At 43.6% G+C, this 23,410-nt stretch overlaps 1 protein-coding gene across 9 annotated transcripts in view; it reads left to right on the forward strand.

Annotated features, from left to right (window-relative positions):
* Positions 1-22,061, forward strand: part of SMOC1 (SPARC related modular calcium binding 1) — a 136,427-nt gene extending 114,366 nt beyond the window's left edge. For 2 of the 9 annotated variants that reach the window (XM_030485200.1, XM_030485203.1), the window contains exons 10-13: positions 350-455; positions 9,977-10,224; positions 16,410-16,460; positions 18,592-22,061. In XM_030485200.1, the coding sequence (XP_030341060.1) occupies positions 350-455; positions 9,977-10,224; positions 16,410-16,460; positions 18,592-18,608 (422 nt within the window). In that variant the 3' untranslated portion in view covers positions 18,609-22,061. The other 7 variants (XM_030485198.1, XM_030485199.1, XM_030485205.1 and 4 more) reach the window with 4 other exon arrangements.
* The last annotated feature ends 1,349 nt before the right edge of the window (positions 22,062-23,410 follow it).

The raw sequence follows: 23,410 nt of genomic DNA on the forward strand, positions 1-23,410 counted from the left end.
TTACCCAGGAGGTAATGAGTTGTTTTGTAAACTTCTCTGCAGGTGTCACCGTGGGAGCTCCCATTTGCCAGGCACTTGCAGCACATCCCTGGGGTTACGCTGGTAGAGAACTGGGAGAGACCATAAAGCTAACTAGATGGTCTTCCTGCCAGATAGTATTGGTGACCCTGTGTGTGCCTGGACAAAAGCTGCAGGACAAATTGCCACACAGAGAAAGCCAGGGATTCTTCTGCCTTTCCTTAGGGACTGTGATGATGGCTGCCATGTTACAAAGGCAGTTCTGGCTGAACTGGGGTAAGAGACCAACCCTGTGCGTTCTTGCATTAAATGTCCTCTTTTCTTTCTGCAGGCTGCCCAGAAGGGAAGAAAGTTGAATTTATTACCAGCTTACTTGATGCTCTGACTACGGACATGGTACAGGCTATTAACTCGGCAGCACCTACTGGGGGTGGGAGGTGAGTCCAGAAAGTGCTCAGGCTGAATGCCACCAAGGTGCCTGCAGATCCCTGGGTGCCCCTGAGGTGGGGGCAGGAGGGAAGGGTGTTGCTCTGCTCTGATTCAGGTTCCTCTGGGTTGCTGGGAGAGGAGCTGAGGCTCCATCTTCAGACACTGTTCTGTCCTATCATCCTAGCCCTGTCTGCCTCCTCCTGCCCCCCCTCCCTGGCAGCTGCTCCACCATAAAGGTTACTATAGCCCATTCGAAGTGTGAAATGAGAGCTCAGTGGGAGGAAGTGGCTTGTTCTTTTGTCCCCTGGTGCATGAAAAGGCCTAATAAAATGCAAATGGATTGAAGGAGACCATGTGGCCTAGTGGCTGCCACAGGGAGTGAAGAATGTGAACCAAATTCTTGGCAGTACCAGCACTGTGGTTTTGCTGTGGGGCTGGAGCCAGCCAGCCGATGAGGAGAGGAGCTGTTTTTCATGGCCCTCCCCTCTGACCAGCTGCCTGTCCATCCCTCTTGGTAGGAGCCAGCAGGTCAGGCCCATTGCAAGAGGTGGGCAGAAGTCTGCATTGCTGGAGAACTGGGGAAAAGTTGAGGTCTTGTCTCCCCCTTCTGCTTGATAACAGCAAATCCCCTTAGTGCAGCAGCTGCAATGCTGCAGCAGGACAGGCCATTTAGAACAGGCTGTGTTGAACTTAGAAGTGCTATGTTGCCTCAGCTAGGCTAGGCTGCTGCGGTTCTGGATTCCCCCACTTATAAGAGGAGTCAGTTGTAGTTTAGCACGCAGGGATGCCACGATGACTGATGTGCTTATGTTCATAGGGGTGTAGAGATGAAGGAAGTGCCTCTGTGCATGTGTTGCTTTCGTGGGTATTGCTCCAACGTATTGAGAGCAACATTGATCCCCTCTTTTCCTCTTTGAAAACGTCGAGGGAAGCAGTACCATCTTTTGCTATTCAAGACAAAAACTTCATGGGTGGTACTTCTATGCCCCTTGGTTTCAGTGTGGATTGTTTGTAAACCCATATGGTTTTAACTTTGCATTTGGACCTTACAAATAGGGTCAGTGGCTGGGTGCCTGCATGCTGAATATTCTGTAACCCATTGAATTAGCAGTATACTCCTAGCATGTCTGTATTCATATAAACAGGATGAAAAATGCCCCAAGGATGGGAAATACGTCGTTCTCTCCCAGCCATAAGCATTCCAATGTCAATTCTGTCTAATTTGCATGGTTCAAATACAGTGGGTATGGGTGGCAGGAAGCCCTGGGGAGTATTTGATATTTATTTGGCATCCTTGGCACTGGGACTGAAACCCAGCCAATGTAATCATCACTCTTAAAGTAAAGCTTAGTATAATCCAATATTGTAGAGACCAGAGATGCATGCCCCCACTGCACTTCTATAAACCAGCAGGCTTGCTTCCTAATGTTCCCCAAGCTTTGTGTATTTCTCAGCTTTCAATAGAGGCCTTTCTGGTAGAATTTTTCACTGCCCAGCTCTTCACGCAGTTGTCATGTTGATTTATTTTCAGCTCTAGTGTCGGCAGCCCAGTTGCAAGAGGAAAAAGAAATCTTTTAGCAGGCTGTCTTTTGTAAGGCGAAAGACTGCTACCACCCAAATACTCTGCCTGCCACAGCCACGATGAAATTCAGGAAACTGCTCTGGCATAAAAAAGCATTTCAAGGAATTTTTGGTAATGACGAAAATTTAATCAGTACAGCTTTCATTTCATATGAGTTTGCAGAGTTAGAAGGCTGTCTCTGTGCAGTGGGTGCTGCTTTCCAAGTTTCCAAAAGGGAGGAACATCATGAGTCCTCTCTTCAGGAATATCTGAAATTGTCTGGGTGACCTAACTTGACTTTGGTACTGGAAATGAAAGCTCTTTTCCAAGATGAAGGGATATTTTACCTATAGGGTTAATCATAGGGCTAATTAACTTCAAACCTTAACAACTAACAAAATGCTGCATTTATGACAGTGCTTATCCTGTATCTCCCCGGCCCAGGTTTGCTGAGAAGGTCATGTTGAAAAGAAAAACTAGGGATCTGGATATCTGATTTTTCTTAATGTCAGTCATGTCAGTTTTAACATCTTAATGTCAGTTTTCTTATTTGTGAGGCAAACTTCACTTATTGCAGGCTCCTCTCCATCTTTGCTATAGTGATGGCAAAACAGGTTCTGTATTTAAACACATGCGGTTTCCCTCTGTAGCCTCCTCCTTTCTGTTCCTTTACAGTGTTCAGCATTTCAACCTCCTGGGCTTTTTTTAGAGTTTGAACAAATGCATCCAATGATCCAAGGTAAATTTTTAATGTATCACCAGCAAAGCTTATGCCTGTTGCAGGGGGCAGGCCTGGCAAACAGCAAAGCCATACCTCCATGTCAGTTGACCCCATATGTTGTCCTATGTATTTTACTCAATCAGAGAAGCAGCAAGAAGCAAACTAGGAGTTTTAGGGAAGGGAAGGGAATATTTCTGCTTCTCTGTGGCAGCAGAGAGATGATACTGGCACACAATATGTGTCTTTTGTCAACATTAAAATACAGGACCAAATGTAGAGAAGAGCCTTTCCAAAAGTGTCAAGGACTGAAAAAGCCTAACTCAGCCTTCCTTAGAGTATTAAAAGAAAGGGAAAAAAAGGTTGAAAGATGATTTTGTACAATCTGAGTATCTCCACAGGGACAAACGCTCTGCAAGCTCTTTAGTCTAGCAGGAAAGAACATGATTAGCTGAGTATAAACAAACTTGTGATCAGAATTTCTTTAAAGTGAGGGCAATTCTAAGGAAGAATAAAGTCATGAGGGAGGTGACAGATTCCCTCTCTCTAAGGCTTTCATCTAAGGCCTGATGCCTTTCAGAAAGACTTGCTTTGGTCAAACCCAAGCTATGGTGCAAAGAGTAATTTGATTTACATTGTGAGAGCATGATATACAGGAAATCAGATTAGATTACCCTGCTGCCTTCAGTCTGAATTTGGATATGTGAGGCAAAACGTCTTGCATTTGCCTGGTGTCTTCAAGACTTTACTTATTTATGCTGAAAAGCTGTCTGTGGCTTTGCAATTAACATCCATATTAGCTTTTTGGGAGGAGGGAGGGAGGAGCATGGGGAGAAATGAGAGAGATCTGCATTTAAAATACTACACAGAGCTGTGCTAAATTGCACACTTTATACTTGGCACACACAACAACAATCTAGTAGCACCAAAGTGAGGTTGTACAACTTGGATTGCTTCAGGCCATGTAAGTAAAACCTGATAAGACATTTTTTTTATTGGGCATGCTTAAAACAACCTTGTAATCCCTTATAGGTCTTGTCTCGTTTAAGCAAGTTCAAAGCTATTGACTTTAATTGAGTTACTCTTGCTTTACAATAATGTAAATGAGATGAGAACTTCCCTTCCTCATGGTCCTGGTTTATATTACAGCAAAACAGCCAAGTAGACTTCATTTAGACTTTTGAAACAGAAAATCTCTGGTAAAATTCATTCTTAATTTTAAGTTTATGTAATAACTCCAAGGCACATCTTGTTACTGTATGTTTTCAAAGTAATTAAGGGAGCAGTTGTAGGAAATGGGTTTATTAACCAGCGTTTGGTATCCTTTTTGAAAAAATACATAGCTGAAATTGTTCAAATATAAATCTTATATAATAAGAGCTGCATTTTTTAAAATTTAGACTTTGCTTTGGTACATTTTAGTCAGTTTTCTAATTCAGACATATTCATATGGGGCCTAAACTACCAAAGACCAAAGGGCATCCCAGCCTGGGTTTCCCTGGTCTAAGGAACTCTATTTGGCCTCTGCCAATTCAGAAATGAATTTTAGTTGCCAAAATGTGTGCACTATGGCTTGCTACACTAAAATATTACTGCCTTATGGAATTTAGGGTTAAAAGGGCAGCTTACAACACCCACCCTAATCATGTAACACAGCAGCTGCATCCCTTCATTTTAAGTTGCCAATTATTTCCCATGTAATAGCCCTAAAAAGTACTTCAGAAAATTGCCCCCGAGGTTCTCTTTCATGCTCTAGTTGAGAAGTTTGAAGCAGGCAAGCACAGCTCAGCACATCTCCAGGGTGTTCTGAACCTGAGCCATATTTTAATAAAGATTGACACTTTCAAACAGTGCAGGAAAGTTAATGCCCAACTCCTATTGCATTTCAGTTGAAGTTGGGTATCAACTTTTCTTTGTGCTCCTATGGAAATTCTAGCCTAATTAAAGACACGGGAGAGTTCATGTAAAAGGAGGATCTTTGAACAGTCAATGAGGAGTGAAGGAAGGTGATTTTTAAACCTCCTAAATGATTTATCCCACAATCTTCAGAGAAGTTGTGTTCAGAATAATGTTTCAGACACAACTTAGCCAGAGGAGAGGAAGAAACTGCATCTGTAATAGGAAGATAACTTAAGTTTTAACCGTAGAGGAATTATGCATTCTCCATAATGAATTTGGACTGTGTAGTACTCTTTTGTTTAGTCTGAAGACAGCTTAATTTTTGTTGGCTTCTTGATTCTTTGCCTACAGGAAAGAAAGAATAATAAAACAAATACAGGATCCTTTTGCAGTTCCATTAGAGTAATCCTCTTTGATTCAAGCCATGCTCCACTCTTACAGCCTTTAACTTCAGAATAGACAACCACAAAGAACAAGGAAGGGAGTGTAAGAAGTGGAAGCAGAGCAAGAACAATTCTGAATTTTGCCTCATGTTTTTAAACTCATCATTTTCCACCACTCCCTGCAGGCACCTTGGCGAACATCATCAGTGCCGTCATGGGCATTGACCGGCAGAGTCAGTCCTGTCATTTCTTTAGCTTTGCTCTCATGCATTCTTCATTCAGCAACAGCACCAAGCAAGGTATACATCCTTGCAAAATATTTTCAAGTTGTAGAAACTTACTTAACTCCTGTACACATCCTGAGCACAAACATACCTTGTGTGCCAGCAGTGGAAGCTGGGCTTACATTTTCTTTCTACTCTGTTGCTTCTGCTAGCAGCTTCTTGTCCATCAGTGTTCTTTCATCCTGGAATAGCTCCCTCTGGTTTATAGTCTCAGCAGTCCAGTTAGGCAATGTTAGGCTGGTCTTTCCTCCTTCTGCCTCCACTGCTATTGCTGCTACATAAAGTCTGTATTACAAAAGAATAGGTTTTCTAAAGATCTTCAAACAGCTGATCATCAGCTGGGTACTTCAGAAATTGCAACCTTGCTTTCTGTCAAAGCAGTATTTTTTATTAGGATTTTCTGTCACTGCACAGTACTCTGGGTCCCTGCAGCCTGTGCAGTGGGATGCAGTGGGGCTGCAAGTGTTCATAGAGCAAAGGATCAGCTTTGATAGGAATGGACTTCAGTTTGCTTAGTAAAATTTAATGGGACATATTATACTTTGACAGCACAATTCAATGGAGGATAATATGATTACACTCTGTACACGGTTCTATATGTGACTGTTGTCTGACATTTGCTGCTCTTGTATACTTTACCCTATATACCTCCTCTTCTTCCCTGCTCCTTCCCACCAAGTTAACTCCTCCTTTCTTGCAAAGGGCCTCAGGGGCTGGAAAGCATTACAGACTGCATGCAAAGTGCATATTCAAACTGTCTATTTGATATTTTGGCATATTCTTCTCTCTCTGCTCTGGAATTCAGTGCAGCTGCAAAAGTGCATGTCCATGTTTTTTCATAGTCCCTTTGCTTTCTGCCTGTACCTTAGTTACACCAGATGATATGAAAGTGTTCTGTGGAAGTATGGAAAACTTTTCTACTAGAAAATAGTATTGTTAAAAATAACAGTATTTTAACCCATATATGTCCAAGCAAGCCACCTAAGAAATAAGTATTCTCCTGCTATGAGGGAGTTGATAGCATATTATACTGGAGGAGGAGCCAAAGCTTACTTAGAGAAGACTACATACTTGATGCCAGAAAACTTAAGAAAGCTGAGAGAGTAGCTTCCCTGTCCTAGATTGTTAATGACAGCTCATGCTTCTCTTCATTGTTGGACTGTGGGTGGGTTTGTGCTGCGTAATAGAGCTAAATTTGCTGGCTTATGTATAGAAGCAATCCAGCAATAGCAGGTTAGATTTGGAAAATCAGCTTGCACAGTTTTTCACTTCCCCAGCACTCATTCTTTAGGATTGATTGTTTTGCCATAGGGTGCTAAAGGGGAACTATTAGGGAGAAAAGTAAGTACAGCTGTAATGTCATCAACACAAGAAGACTGAGGTGGCTATCTGCATTTTGGTGATGTCTGTCTTTACTTGGTCTTACGAAGCTGCTACAGCACTGGAGTGAGAGATTGGAATTCGGTGGATTTTTGCGTAACTGGTGTTAGAGAAAGAGATGATGTTTTGCTGGGAGTTGAGAATGTACAGCTTTGTTCTGTCTTGGTTTTTCTGATTTCTTTATGATCTGAATGAGTAGAGAGGCAGCCCAACAAATGAGGTTTGCATCTGAGGGCTGATTTATTTCTCTTGCAACAGCAATGGAAAGGTAATAGAGGGGAATTCTCCTGGGAATACTCCTGCAAAGTCTGTGCTTGCAGGACAATTAGAGCCCCTAGATCTATTTCAGCTGACCCAGCAGGTATGGTTGTTGTCATGGCACATCATCAAAGCTAGGTGGCTTAGCAGTACTGTGACATTGCATCAGTTCATGTTTCATGTATGGTGCAAAAGCATCTTGCGTGGGCAGCCATCAAAGTCAAGATAGTTAGATATGGTGTTGTAACTTCAGCTGCCTTTATTGTGTCATGTAATTTCACGAGCCAGGGGGATATGGCTGCACTGAGATGATGTGGATCTTTCCTGTGCTGGGATTCTGGATGATCATCAGAAAGGGCAGGCGACCAACTCAGGAACTGCAGTCCTGCTAAGGCAGCCAAAGGAAGTGGTAAAAACACAGAAATGGCTGTATCTTCCTTCCTCCTACAATCACAGCAGTTAAACTAATTCCCTTTAGCTCATTAGCATGCTGCAGTTTTCAGCATGAGCTCTCAGCATGTTTGTAATGGCAAAGATTGACGTATCATCACCTCATGAATCAATATATTTGTATTAGCCTGTGGATTTCCCTGATTTTCTTCATGGAAGTGCTGAAGAGAGCTATACCTCCTCTCTTGGTATCTCATAAGAGCTCTTCCTTGGTGTGTATGTGAAAAACAGGCACTTCGAAGTCCTGCTTCTGAGTGTCTCTTCAGCAAGTATTAAGAAGCTTGTGTTCCTGTGTGTTGTCTTTCTGCTGTTGATTCTAAGATGCTCTGCTATATTCTCCATTTCTGCCTCTCCAGTTCCTGTTGGCCTTCAGGAAACAAAGGGCAGACCAAGGTGTGGATGAGGTGAATCTTGCATGCAAAAGCTCAAGTTTTATTCCTCTATCTCAGCAAAAGCAGAATATTGTCCCTTGCAATACAGAACTTCCCTGTGGCTGTTGGAAGCATGCTAGTCTTCAAATGATAGCCAGCTCATTTCCAAAAGGGAGAGAAGCCAGTGGCTGTGTTCATAAATGTCATAAAAACAAGCCACAGGATGTGTTTTTATTCTCTCCTGTCATCCTGGTCTTTGCATACAGTTTCAAGGATCTGAAGATTCCAGGCACTCCCTTAGCTTCCTAAGGAGAGTTTTGCAATTTCTGCTTGTCCATAGGTGGCTCCAGGGCCTTGCCTTGCATTTTGGCTCCCAAAACTAAGCCAGACTTATTCCTAACCTCTTCTTCCTCCCTCACAGTATTTATCCCACTGTGCATTGACCAGATGCTGTGACTGAACGCCAGGCTGCTTCTCAGCTAAGAATTAAATGATGGAGATAGTTTCAAGTAAAAAATTGGGGAAAATGTTGCACAGTTTATTTCCCTCTCCCTCCTGTGTGTGTTTACTTGTTGTGAAGACCCAGATGTCTCTGGATAGGGGCTACCTTTCTAAATTGTATCCTCATTTGTAAAAGCTATCAGAGAAGGTTAATGGGAATCGCTATTCTCCACCTAAGCTCCAGTGCTTGCTTGCTTTCTTGCTTTTTCATGTTGCAGACTCCCCTTCACTAGTGATTTAGATTACCATGATGGTAAGGGGGCACTTTTGTTTTCAGGCTCTGTAGCGACATTTTAGAGGCAAAACTAGTCATACTGGAAGGTCAACAAGAATTTTCTCCCCTCTAGTTCTGAACAAAGAAATTTTCAGTGGCCATTTAAATATCTATCCTACCAGTTTCTGAAACAAGGTCAGTGACAGTCTTAAAGTGCATTTTTTAAGGTACTTGGGTTCATATTTCCCCATCAGCTAGAATGCCCCCAACTCACACCAGAATCTGGCTGCCTGCAGCATGCAACTGTCCTTCTCACCTTGCTGGGGAAGGAATTTAGGCAGCATCTGGAGATGTCTTCTGGAATAAGTCAGAGCAACCAGTGCCAGTGTAGCATGTCTGACTGACTAATTTCAATGCACTGAAATGCTTTATTCTTGGGAGGAGAAAGGCTCAAGTCTCAGCTTCATTTCAGCATCATTTCAGCTATCTTTATTGGTACGCTTGTCACATGGACAAAAGACATACCAGGTTAGTGTAATTTTTAAAAAATTCATCTTTAGAAAGAGTTTCTTCTCTGCTTCTTGGTACCACTGAGGGATAACCCCTTTCCCACTGCTGCTGCAGAGCACCAGACACCACTTAAATGATATGACATAACAGCGTCTGTTCAGTGATGACTTGACATTGAATGGGAGCATTCTCTATCCGTGCATCTTCAGCTGTGGCTTTTCCCCCTTCTCCTCCTCTTCTCCTCTCTGATACTGTCTATTGTTGTCCAGAGTAAGAAAATGGGAGCCAAATATGTCAAATTTGTAATATCATGATGAGTAAGAAATTAAGAAAACTGAAGTTGCCAGTTCCATAGTATTGCTTTTAATGGATTTGCGGTGCTTGTCTGCTGTGAAATTCTTGTGTATAAATCAACCATGTGAAAAGCATTAAATATTCTGAAAATACAGCACAGGAGTTCAGATCATATAAATAGATACAGCAAGAATGTTGCATCTTGCCAAGGACATTTTCAAATAATGAATGTGTCTTGCATTAAATAAATTTGCTCCCTTTCTGAAGTTTAGAAAGGGAAGTTTCTGTGTTGCTATCACAGAAACTACCATGACAGCAGACACTCACGGCTGTTCTGCTGGTATCTTGAATGGGAGCCCAAGGGTCAGAAGGATCATGGAGATTGTCTCTTGTCCTCTAAAGGGGATCCTTCTGGGATTAGGCAGAGTTTCAGCAACTGGCGTGAGGAGAACCAGAGCTACTGAGGGTATCCGTCTCCAGGAATCTCTTGGCTCCAATTGTTAATGCTGAAGGACATTTTTAGAATAAGTTAATCTCAAAAGAGCCTAGCTAAAAGGTGAAGATTGTAGGACCTGCATATTTTGCCTGCTTTAAATATGGCATAGTGTGTGTCTGACTCTGCGAGCAGCTCTGGCTCCTGAGCATGTGCTTGACAGTGCTGGTGAGAGCACCCACTTGTCGGGGGCCTGTGCTCCCTCTGTTCCAGGTTCTCCGAGCCAGACCCCAGCCACACGCTGGAGGAGCGAGTGGTACACTGGTACTTCAGCCAGCTGGACAACAACAGCAGCAATGACATCAACAAGCGGGAGTTGAAGCCTTTCAAGCGTTATGTGAAGAAGAAAGCGAAGCCCAAGAAATGTGCCCGACGTTTCACTGACTACTGTGACCTCAACAAGGACAAGTCAATCTCGCTTCAGGAACTGAAAGGGTGCTTAGGAGTCAGCAAGGAAGGAGGTGAGTGCCTTTCCTTTGTCATTGCATAAGAATAAAAAGACTGACCTGGAGTTTACAGCAAGCTCAGGAATTGTTTTTCTCCCAGGTGATTCAAAAGTGCTACAGTTTGTGTGAGAAAATAAGTGGAATTAATACCCTTCCATGTACATGTAGTTCGTTATTTGTGTTATGGCTCTGTCTTACATCCCTTACCACAGACCTTTGTGTTAACCACTATACAGAAACAGGGTAAAAAGATGAGCCTTGCCCAGAACCCTACTTGTACTGTAAGAAGTCCTTGGAAACTGTAGTTCAGATCAGGTCCCTTCTGAGTAACACACTGGTAACAATATTCTGTTGTCTCAAAACATATAGGTTGAATGATGTATAAGCCAGCACAGACCCAGTCCTTCTCCAGAGACCCTGTTGACTAGCAGAAATAATATTCATTTTCGTTGCTAAATTCAGCACGCAGGAAGGTGGATGGTGCAGAGGGAACAACTCAGAAAGCAAGCACAGGGCTGTACTGTTGCCTTTTTTCACACTTAAATTACACTTCAAAATTGGGGTATAAATAGGGCATATGAATAACATATTTTCCCTTCTTTTTAGTGCCCGAGCGACCAACCCACCCTCCTTCTTCTTCTTCCTCTTTAATCTTCACCTCATCTTCTGTTGGGACCTGGACCAAATTGATATTTTTAGAAATTTTATGAATTGAAACTCTTCAACCCAAATTCAATAAGTATCAGTCATTCTTGACTGTGGACAGACTTGCTTGGCAGCAGACGGCAAACAGGGAGATTCCAAAGGGCTAATATCCTGTGCAGGTGTTTTGGCTGGGTGGACAGCTCTTGTTATAACTGTTGTGCCAGTTGGGAAGGGTGAGTAGCTTTCTTTCTCCAGGCTTAACCTTTCCTTAGTTCTTTCTTCAGGTTTAACACAAGAGGGAAGGGAATCAGTGCATTTAGGTGTTGGGAAGTTGCCTTTTATAGGTGCTTTCTAAGCACCTTAGTTATAATATGCCTGTTGCATTACTTGTCAGCTGTGAGCAGCATTCAGCTTCCCTAGCTCAGTGGAAGTTTTTTTCTTCGTCATTGGTACCTTGCTGAGGAATGACATTACCAAAATAGCAACCCTGTTCCTTAATTTTATTACCTTCCCAATAAGATGAATATGCCAAATGAGTTTTATTGCTATTTGGCCTGGAATAAGGCTTTCTGGAATCTGCTGCCTTGGCCAACCAAGTGTTCAAAATATAGTTTATGGAAGGTAAAAAAAAAAAAAGGGCGAGAAGGCAGAAAATGTGAATCTTTGAGCCTGTGCAAAGGGAAAGGAAAGCAGTGAGACAATGTGAGTGCCTGATTGCCCAACTATTTGTCAAGAACACAGCTTTGACCTTCCATGGTTTCTTCTGTTGCATGAGGGGACAGGTTTGTGCTCAAAAAGGAGCTCTGACCTTGTTTTATCATACAGCTCCACATGCCTACTGAAGGCCTGAGGGGCCTTGAGGATCAAAGATAAATGGACAAATTATGTGAAAGAAGGACTGAGGGGTGCTAAAGGATATTGAGGTCTAAAAAGCAGTGGAGGGGGCAGTGCAGGGAGCAGGTACTAAGATGTAGGAAAGAACTGAGGGAGGGTACTCTTAGAAATGCAGTAAGCAAGTTTGTAGATGGATCTTTTTTAAGAAGGCATGAATTTGTGAGGTGGTAGATAACATGTTGGCTCTGCTTTTTATTCACAAGAAATCTAGAAATAACCAGCAGCTTACCCTTTCTCCAGCTTTCCCTTATCCTGATCATTGGTGTATGCAGTCAGTAAACTAGTCCGTGCATTTGCTCTCTGTTTCTTTCTCTGTGTCATGGCCTCCAAACATCTGCTGAGGCTGAGGTCACTGTGGGTCCAAGCCAAGAGCTAGTTGGGAACCTTTCTGATGACACACTTTCACTTGTAAACTGCCAGTCAGATGAAACCAAAACTTTTCATGGAAATGTTTCTGTTTCAACAAAAGCTTTGTTGAACAGTTTTTTCTGGTCTGGATTGGATGAGGAAGGGTTGGAGGGAGACAAGGAAAATCATCATTTCCCCTTGATATACTTCATTTCAAATGAACTTGCCTCAGATGTTCCAAATCCTGGTTGGGTATCCAGCAGCATAAGGACTAAAATGAAGTGGGTCATCATTCCAGGTGAATGTGCCTCCTGCCAGGTAAACTGAACACTTGTAGTGATTTTGAAAAGAATAAAAATTTTACAGGGTTTGGGATGCTGAGGAAAATAAACGTTAAGGCTTCTGCCTTTGTGTTTTGGTTTTGGGTTTTGTTGTTATTGTCATTGGGGTTTTTTGGTTTGGTGGGGGGATTTTTTTATTTTTATTTTGTTTGGGTTTTGTTGTTTTTTTTTCTGTGGCCAGCTCCATCCAAACACGCAAATAGTGTTGCATGAAGGAAGCACAGGGCATAGATAAATCAGCATTGTCATGTGCCTCTTGGGCAATAGATAGTCTAAATAAGCAAGATTTATGTGGAAGGATTCAGCTGGGATATTCATAAGGACCGACCTGAATCTGAACTCCTTCCAGCTTAGGATCAAACCTGAGATGTGTAGTTCTGTCTGTCTTCCCCTCCTCAGCATGTTCTTGATGCCTGTGGTAACCTAACACGTGATGCTGCCAGCCAGTGGTTCTTCAGTGAGGAAAAATAGCTATCCAGTCTGCCAGCAACCCTTCCTCTTTGCCATCCTTATGATGACCCAGAAAGTTGCTGTGAAATCTGCTAGATCTGGTGGCCACTTTGCACAGCTCTTGCCCATCCGCTTAAACCAGATGTGTTTCTACCAGAGGTAACTCGTATGGAAAAATGCCATTCCTGGATCTCAGAATGGAGTAGCCACATAAAGCCAGCCTTTGAGTACTTGCAGAAGCCTGCAAATGGTTTCTTAAACTGTGGCAGAACAGGAATGGGAGCTTGTAGCACACCTGAAATGGTCTGTGCCATCATTTGATCTAGGATCATCTGTTTGAGGAATTGTGGAAGGAAAACAGACTGATTTACAGCCTGTTAAAAGTTAGTATTCATCAGTGCAGTCTGCACAGCCTGAGTTAAGGGGGGAACCATCTGTGATCTAAGAGCAAATTTAGCTCTCTGCATTAGTCAAAAGGCAGGGTCCTTGAGAAGAGATAGACATGCATTTTGAAGCTTGCTGGAACATTACTGGACCCAAGATTAGTTGGAGCCCAGTGATCGCGGAGAGGAGGACGGCAGATCAGAGCAAGGCTTATACTAGTTGTGCTGGCTGCAAAATGCTGGAGCTGAGTTTTGCCTCTATATTCTTCCAAATTCAGAAGACAAAGTCAGCATTTTGTGCCTGCCCAAAGAGGAGCTAAGGGATTAAACAGTGAAGAAATGTCCCTCCACCAGCTGACGGAAAGTTTCCTTCTGCCAGTTCAGATCCTGTGATTGCTTTGCCATCCAAGAGCTTGTCAGATGGTAGGTGTTGGGCGCGCTTCACAGGCCTTGAGGACTTCTGGAACCCAGACACATTCTGTGCCAACAGCCAGCTACCAAGAGCACAGTCCAGAAACAGGATCAAAATGTCTTAATTAAAAAGAGAGAGAGTGTGTGTATGTGTAATTAAACAGCATGTTACTTTCTACTGGAGCTGAGCAAATACTACAGAAAGAAGGAAAAATAATGGACAATCTAACCAGCAGATTTAATTCAGTGATGTTTGGGTCCCTTCTTACTGGTATCTGAAGAAGTAACTGATTCTCTGCATGCTTGGGAGGCTTCTGGGAATGAGGATGCTCTACATCACTGATGTGTGAGCAGCTGTGTGGGAGCGGGTAGCAAGGAGTAGTCACCTGGGAAAGGCCTCTGGACTGATGATGGTACAAAGCAGGTAATAACTAAGTTAATACAAAGGAAATTCAGAGGGCATCTAGTATCTGTGTGTGTGTATATATATATAAAAAAAATATATCTAATCTAATAGATTAGAATGTAAATGAGCTCCACTGGTTCAGTGCTTGGTTTTGTTTGCTTTGTTCAGATATTCCCCTTTGGAGCTCAGTAGAAGGGCTATAGTTTGTCACCTTTGATCTTGAGGAAAGTTACTGACGGTTATTATGAATCAGGACATCCTTATTGTGTTGGCTTGTGGTAACGTGTTCCTTCCCCATCAAAGGTGAAAGCTTTACTTGGTAAATCTGATCATTTCTACCTGGAAGAAGCTGCCAGGGTTTCCTTGGGGGTCCTCCTTTTGAAAGAAACCTGGCCTAATCCAGCATGGCTAGAATTGTTACCCGAAATAGCATACTTGTGAGGCTGAGCAAATACTCTGCATTATAAAACATTCTGAATGATGGGATGTTACTCTGTAATACCCAAGGGCTTCCCAGGTATATGTTAATAACCCACTGTCACCATCTGCCATGTTCCTTCCTGTCTTTCATGTCAACTTTATGCTCAGTGCAGTGTTGTTTTGGAGGGATTTTGTCTTCTGTAAGCATACATGCGTGGCCTGGGTTTTATTGAAGGCAGCTGGCTGAAGGTAATACTCTGCCTTTGGAGTGAGAGGTGATGAGCTTCAGGGTAGTTTCCCAGCATGGATGTGTGGTGCCACAGAAAGCACAGAGCCCTGTGAAGCTGCCCATCCTGGGACATCCCTGCCATTTTGGGAATGCTCCCTACCTTTTGCATCAACTTACCTGGAGCTCCCCACCTCTTTCTGAAGACAAATAGGTCTCATTCATAGCAAAACACTGTAGGCTTAGGTGCACTGAGTGCAAAATGTGGGGTTTTTTGAAATCTTCTTGCATACCTGGCTGTGCGCGGCCCTGGCCCTTGGGGCAGCCTGGCCAGAGGGTACCATGGCTCATAAAGGTCTGGAGTTTTATTGCCAGCTCCCCGGGAGAGTGCCAATTAGCTCCAGAGGAATCTGCCTCTTGGCAACAGAGCTCTGCTTTTTATACACGGGTACAGAAATAAGTGAACAACGGTTCCTCTGATCTCACCAGGGCAGATGGCCGATCTGAGGTTGGCATTTGGGGACTTTGAAATAACTCGCCATGTTTCTTCCTTTCTTCTTCTTCTTCCTCCTTCCACAGTTTAGGTTAACCTTGTAATTGTTGCTTCTTGCCCACACCAATAAAAGAAATACAGTTTCTTTTATTAACAATCTCTAAAGCCAACAGGTTGTGCTTTGCAATCCACTTCAAACTCAGCCACTGCCACCTTTCTTTCCTCCCTTCTTTTCCTTCCCAGCGATTCTGTTTCTGTCCTGCACTCCAGTCTCCCATCCCCCGAGGCTTCCCCAGTCCCATCCCTGCTCTCTGAGCTTCTGCTCATCTTGCTTTTGCACAGAGCAAAGCGTATTCTTGCTGCAGCATGCAAAGTACTTAATGTGCAAAGAAAGCTGTGCAATCAGGTTAGATGCACGTACAAATCAAAGATAGGCTGGGTTGGAGTTGAGAGTGGCAGCAGGCTTACTGCTTCTGGCGGGGAGCAAGAGCTCCCATTTCTGGCTAATCCCTCATCTGAAATCAGACCAAGCAGCTAGCAGGAAATGTGACATGCTTTCTAGACCTTCTGTAATCCCTGAGCTGTCTATACCTAGTGCATGGTAGGAACAGGTTTACTGTTGAGGTAAGAGCCCTTGTTGTGAGCTCCATCTGGCGTCTCATGACGCAGTCACAGCTCTGCACTGCCCCTGCCCTTCTGCCAGGTATGAGTTCAGGTCTTTGATTTTAGGCACTTCTTTGATTTTTTTGGTCCAAGGTAAAGATTTAGTAAATTTGGACTACCTGTATTGCCTGCACCTTCACTCTCTTCTGGCTTCCCCCTTTCTACGTGACATTATTTTGCTTGCTGTTAGGAGAAACTTCATGGCACTACTTGCACTCTTCCTTTCTTCTTCTTCCTCCTTATACAGTTTAGATTAACCTTGTAATTGTTGCTTCTTGCCCACACCAAACCTCTGGATTTCGTGATGGTCAGCTACTACAACACCAGGTATTTAACATCTCTCATCTCAAGCACATTAGTCTGACACTTGCATGTAAATCTTAAGCAGTGCTTGTAGGACTTGCTGTGTGCATGCTCAGAGGAGCTCCTTTGAACCTGCCCCCCGGCAGCAGACAGTGGGGAGGCTCCTTTGTCATGCCATGGCATTTATTGCCTTTAACGTGGTTCTTGGATTTTACAGGTAGCCTGAGCAGTTTCCCCAGTGGAAAAAGACAAGGCCTTAACCCTTTCAGTGAGTATCTTGTCAAAATGTTTCCTTTTTTTCTGTGGTAACCATGTGTCCCAGAATTCATTCTCCTCTGCTCTCCTATGTTCACGAAGAGCAATATAGAAACAGCTGGAAGCCAAAGTTTTTCGTAAGAGGTGTGAATATAATAACACGCAGCTGCTACATCATCTCAAAGTCCAGCACTGTGTCTTTAGCCAGGGTACTTTGCTAAGGAATCAGAATAGGATATGGCAGCTATTGGATGAACGCTCTCTTTCCCTATTCTCCCTGCTTCTAGCAAGCAATGATATAGGTAATTTTTTTGTTTATACTACTCCATGGACAAGTTCCCATGAAGACTCTTCTCTGTCCCTGTGAAGGTGTCTCCTCTGTATTTTGTGGCAGTGAATCGCACCCTTTTATCAGGCATGAAGAACAACTTTTATTTGTTTTGCTTTTAGACCTGCTGCCTCATGGTTTCACTGGGTGCTTCTCATTTTGGACTGCGAGAAACATCAAGCTGTTCTCCCCTGCCTATCTTTCTCCTGCCACTTTTTGTTCTATAGCCTCCAACATATGTCTAGTTAGACTCCTTTCCATGTTGAAGTCTTCCCATACCTCTTGCTATCCTCCTTACCTTTCTGGATACCTTATCTGATGAGGTGGGCTGAACTGAGAACTGAACATAAAGATCAGCTAAGCCTTATACATTAATGTAGTGGTGCTTCCTGGTGTGTTCTTGGTTCTGAGCATGTATTTCATTTTTGCCTGCTGCTAAAAGCTGAGCAGAGGCATTCAAATATTGCATAGGACAAGAAGTAACAGCCCCAAGCTGCAGCAGGGGAGGTTTAGACTGAACACTAGGAAAAATTTCTTCACCAAAAGGGTAGTCAGGCATTGGAACAGGCTTCCCAGGGAAGTGATGGAGTCACCATCCCTGGAAGTGTTCAGAAACTGTATAGATGAGGCCCTCAGTGATATGCTTTAGTGGTGGTCTTGCAGTCCTGGGGTAATGGTTGGACTTCATGATCTTAAAGGTCTTTTCCAACCTGGTTGATTCTATGATTCCATGATTCTATACTGTGGCTTCAACCTATTTCCTAGTCACTCAGTCTAGGACAGGTCATCCTTACTCCCCACTCATGTACCAACTTGCATGTATAGACATTGAAGTCAATTTGCTGGTTTTATGAGCTGGTTATTGAGCACTGTGAGTGCCTTTTGCAGAGCTGTGCAGTCAATTTCAAATCTGGAATAATTTTGCAGTTGACAACATTGATCTCCTCTGGCAGGGCATGTCAATTAACACTGATCCCAGTGAGGCCTGTCTTTCTCCTTCCAAAAACCAAATCCATACTTCTGCCTTCTCCTCTGCATGTTTTCACCTGTAATTAATCTACAGAGCTCTCACTCTGATCCTGTAAGAGCTTTGACTCTTTAAGAACCTTTGATGAAGAGCTTAACAAAAGCTTCCCGAAGAAACAAGTGCGGGGGTGTGCATATCTGTCTGAAATGCCAAGCAGCATCCTTGCACCATCCACTGGGACACTAATAGCTCAGCAGGTTGCTGGGACCCTCAGCTCCAGGCATGCTGTATCTCCACCACAGATGCAGTAGCTTGGTAGGCTTCAGAGTGCCTGGTGCAGGCAGGTATCTGAGAACCATCGAGCAGGGAGAGCACTGCATTGTGCTGTTGCAGAGGTGGGGAGAGGTGGCTTGCCCTTGTCCTGCTTGCCTGCTAGGGGAGCAGGCATCTGACTGCAGCTCATGGAGGAGATGGCGGCCGGGCAGCCTGGCAAGTGGAAGAGCAGAGGGAGAGACGTCGGTCCAGTTGTTTTCCCAGACTGCATGCCCATGTCCAAGGAGGGGGAGGGAGAGGAAAGGGGTGGCTTATGTTTAAAAATAAGTCTGTCCCTAGGTATCCATGTGACTCATTCAACACTTTTTTCAGCAAGGCTGTCTCATTAGCCCCTGGCTGTTTTCAGCCTCACAGCTTACTCTGGGATCTCAGCCTTCTGGGGTCATGGCTGCAGCAGAGGCTGTACTGTATCTTTATCAGTCAGGTGCCCCTTTGGTTTTAATTTGTCTTTTTCTCCTCACTTTCCCTGCTTCTGTTTTGTTCTTTTTTCCCCCCTTGCCCACCCCACTCTCTCAGTAGGTCGCCTGGTGTAGCAGCAGAAGACGGGAAGGGAAGGCAGGAGCCAACCCAAAGGAAAGATCCAGCAACAGACAGACAGACACCTTGCTGCTTGCGAGCAAGCACGCAGCATCAGCAATATCCAACGTAGCAGAAGTGGCACCCAGAACGTTTGCACTTTTTAATAATTGGTTTGGGTTTGGGTTTGGGTTTGTTTTTAATTGCTTTTCAATGCCATTATCTAATACTTTGGAGAGTGGGGGGAAGCAGGATCATGTCTTTTTAAAATTGGAACAGCTACTGATGCCGTAAAATTGAGTTCACTGGGACTCAAAGAAAGAGAATTTTATATACTGTATATAAATATATATGTAAATTGTACAGTTGTCTTGTACAGGGGTTGGAGTCACTGTTCCGTTCCTCCCTTTGCTTTTGAAGGCTGTTAGGGTTAAAGGGGCACTTTGCATGTAATGGATTACAGTAATGCATTCATTTCTGCCACCACACCATCATTCAGTTGCAAAGCTTAACACCCACATGCAAAAAGGAGCAAGCATGTCAGCATGGCATGTGCTTGCAGATGTGCATGCAGTGCCCCAGATACTAAGTGCTTCTTGGGTGCAGCTGAACCCTTCTTTTCTTACTGCAAAGCCCTGTGCAAGCCACAGGAAATTGGGCTTTTGAGAGAGCACGGATTTCACCTAGGTATTGGTGTACTACAAGCTGCTTAACGTAGGGATAGGAAAGGGTTGTATTAAGGACGTACAAAAGTAGTTTCTGCATCTGCTGCAAGTTGGGCAGAAGTGAATTGCTAATGCATTACTATCCAGGCTCAGAAGACATGCTTATCAAAGATGTGCCATGCCTTGGGAATCTAACACCGTAGGAGGAAGTGGGAGCCATAGGCCTAGTAGAGTCAGTGGAGTGAAGTCTTTCATCTTCCTCTCTGGCAAAGTGTTCATCTATATCTCGTACAACAATAAAAATATTGAGAGGCCTGCTAAAAGCAGCATAGCCTGCCTGTTGCTTTGCTGACAGTGCAGAAAGACGCAATCATGCAGCTGGTCCCCAAGAGTCTGGTTTGCTTATGTTTCAATACTATAGCTTGGGCTATGCTCACTAGTGAAAGTGTGTCTGCAATGCCTATCCTTGTGTTTGGTGGTTATGAATCCCAAGCTCCTCTCCTGCATAGTGGTGTGCCTGCCTAGCTTAGAATATCCTCTTCACCCCGTGCACTGTCACCAGTACCTCCTGAGTTACCACACTCCTGTGTCACAATAACAGTGAAGGCTTGGATTGAGGAGCCTGGTGTTCTTAGAGGCTACAGGGCTATTTCAACTACCAGCAGTTTTTCCAGAGTAAAGTAGTTTCTTACTTAATCTCAGATACAATTGTAAAGTCAGCAGTAGGGCAGGGACACCCATATTGGCAATCCTAGGTTTGGGCAGAGTATGATGGGACACAGTGTTTTGTTTTGTGCATTTCCAACCACTGGCAGCTCTTGCCTGTTCATAGGAAATGCTCTGAGCAACCTCCCACTTCAGGCCTAGTGATCCTTGTGCCATTCATCTCTGTAGTCAGAGATGATGACATGCCACACTAATATGAGATCATACCAACAATTGCTTGTAATAGCATTGCATTACTGTAGAGACTGGGCTTGTCCCTTGAGGCTTTGTTGCTTTGGTAAAAGATGTTGCACCACAGCATCTTCGCTCTGGCATGATACCATGATGATAACATGAGATAAATGCATCACAGCAGGAGTGTCCTGATGCAGTAAGTTAATGCCTTGTTGACAAAATAGGAAGTTTAAAAACCAGAAAAACTAAACAAAAAAATCTTTCTATAAACAACTACTTAGTGATAACTCTTCTTTTGGGAATTATATTGGAGCTAATTAAAGCATTTGGCATGGTTGAAAACACCTCTGGTAATCTCTGAAGTATACATCACGACACCAGGCTATAAAGAAGTCATCTTTTTAGCAAGAGCAGGTCCTGCTGCTGGATCTTCGTGGTTTCTCACATACAATGTATGTGCTCTTTTGGCCTGTAAGATCCCATCTTCTTGATTGCATCTTCTCTTTTTAAATGTGCAGGTTACATCTTTTGTTTGTTGAAATGATTTGGTTTAGTGTATAGTTAGAAATATCCCTGTCACTCATTAATCCTATTGTAGGAGTAAAAGGATGAATCCAGCTGTAAAAAAAACCAAAAAACAAAACCCTCTCCTTTTTTAATATGCTAGTTTTAGGAATTAAAAGCTGTGGCTGCTGGGTTGGTGTTTGGTCTTTGGTGGGTTGTTTTGTTTTGTTTTTTCTTTATGTATAGTTGCATCCATCAAAAGCAGCCAACTGGATGCCCATAGGAGTTCTGTCAGCCAGCCACTGGGGCAGGGCAATGCTCCACAAGAGTGCCAAGGGAGTGCAGAGCTGCTAAAAGTCACCACGTCTTTTCTTCTGGAAATGTCAGTAAACCAGCCAGCCAACAGCCAACTCTCCTGCCTGTTGCATAAATCTTTCTGCAGACCTCCTTTACCTCACCCTTGTGTCCTTCCCCTCCAAAAGGCCTGCATTCACATGTAGTTTGCAATTAAAATTGGGTCAGTTCTTCAAGGAAGCCAAACAAGGTATGGCTGTTGATGCCAGCTTTGGTATTGACGTGGATTCATGTTTCTATGCTCAACATTATGGATGGATTGAGGTCCAAGCATTGTAATGCTTTCCCCTTCACTTTCACCAAACAAGTCAAAGTCTCTGCATCCTGTGTTGCTGGGTTTGCACTGCCCTCTGAGCAGCTTCTGCTAACACTTGTATATTGACAGGCAAGACCCAACCAGCATGATTGTGTAATAGAGGTCAGGTTATGTGGTCTGGGTTTGTGTGTTGGAAGATCATGCAAACAGTACTGGCCCTGATTCGTACAGCCTACCATGTGAGCTTTCCAAAGTCTGTACTCATCGGAAGAGAGCAGTGCATCCACTTCCCTTGTTACTTTTATTGCCAGATGTTTGGCTGCCAAGCTAAACATGTCCTTATCTGGCTGTGGTAAGCATTCTTCTCTGCCTTGCATCAGTAGCATCCTACTGAAGCTGGGGCATGGGGAGTGTCAGCATTGTGCCTGGAAGCAGACCCTGGGCATGTCTCTCCTCATCCTTGAAGTCTTCCTGGGCCTCTCCAGCTCTACTTTGAATGACAGCTGAAAACAGCTGGAACAGAGAAGAGAACCAGGGCTCCATAGTGCAAGTTATCTGTTCTTCTTGCCAGAAGCAAAAATGTTTCCTTTTTTGCTGATCCTCCAAGGACGTAGTGTGTTGGAGGGAACTGCATTATGGTGGGATTCATCCATGTGAAGGCACTGCTTTCCGTGGCCTGAGTTTATATTGAACTTATGCAGCAGCACATTTCTGCCTATGGCATTGTTTGTTAGACTGAAAGGCACCTGTTTGATTTTGGTTTTGTAATAAAATAGATAACTTTTGCTCCAGTGTTTTGTGGTGGTTTCTTGTCGAATCCGGATTTCCAGAACTTCTCTATTCCACATAATATTGTGACCTACACAGTGCCAAAGGAGAGGGAAGGGGACTTTCCTGCTTGCAGTCAGTCATGTGTCAGGCTTTGGTTGGGATCCGAGTTCACTGGATGTTTCTCTCCTGTGTATAAGTCTCCAGGATAAATTAAAACATGCCCCATAGTACTGCTGTGTGGTGAAGCTCCCTGAATCTGCCCAGGGTGCTTAGAAAGGCTATGAAGTTTCAGCAGGAGAATAGAGTTGACCACAGAAGGTAGGATCCACAGCCAAGTGGGATCTCGCAGCACAGTCTCCCTAAACCAGGGACAGAAGACAGGCACTGCACCTCACATCTTCTCATCCCCTTTCACAGGGGAGCCTTCATACTTTTGCAGGTCAGGTCTCACTGTATGGGAGCCTGAAATGCTATCTTCTAGCTGTTGTCCAAAACTTAATCCTCAGAGATGACAAGTAACAAACTATGCTGGGAAGCTGCTGCTGTTGTAAAACAAGCTTTTTTTTCTAGGCTATGGGGAGGTAGCATTCATCAGAGGCTGAAGCACCTGGTCCACAATGGAAGAGGCCACAAACTGTTCCCATCAAGCAAATATGACCAGTTTTCTCATCACTGTCTATGTCATTTCACTTGATCATGTGTAAATCTCTTGCAGCTAATAAGGAGCCAACTCATTTATTGCACATCAAAGGGAAGACAATTGCAGTCCCAAAGGGAGGTTTTCTGCTTTTGTAGTAGTCACAGGCTGGGTTGTTTGTAGATGGGTAGAAAGGGGCCTTAATTGACTGTTGTCTTTAGATGCAAGTTCAGTGATGAAAGCAGAAAATGCAGGGATGAGCGACAGCCAATGTGGATTTGTCAAGAATAAACTGTCAAACTGAGCTCATTTCCTTGTATTGCCAAGGCAACAAGTTTTGGGGCTAAGGGAGAAGCAGTAGTTGCCACCACTGGAGTTCTGCAAGACTTTTAATTAAAAATAGGAAAAGAATATTAAAAAAAAAACAAAAAACAAACCAAAACTAAAAGAGAGACATTCTTTGACTGTGCTTCCTGTTCCTGGAGTCAACATAAGGAATTCTGAGAGGTCTTCACCCTTCCCTGATGGTGCAGTCATTCTGTAAGCAAGTCAAAAGAACTACAAAGAGCTTGCTTCTGCTTCTGCTTCCAACAGTGATATTGCCAGAAGACTTTTCCTCTTCCCCCACTTCCTTCCCCTCATCTTTGACATAACTAGCGAAATCCACATGCAGAATGACGAGCTTCTGACTTCTCAGCAGCCAGCCCTTACAAGCCTTTTCAGGCAAAATAA

The sequence above is a fragment of the Strigops habroptila genome, chromosome 4 (assembly GCF_004027225.2).
Source record: "Strigops habroptila isolate Jane chromosome 4, bStrHab1.2.pri, whole genome shotgun sequence".
NCBI lineage: Eukaryota > Metazoa > Chordata > Aves > Psittaciformes > Psittacidae > Strigops > Strigops habroptila.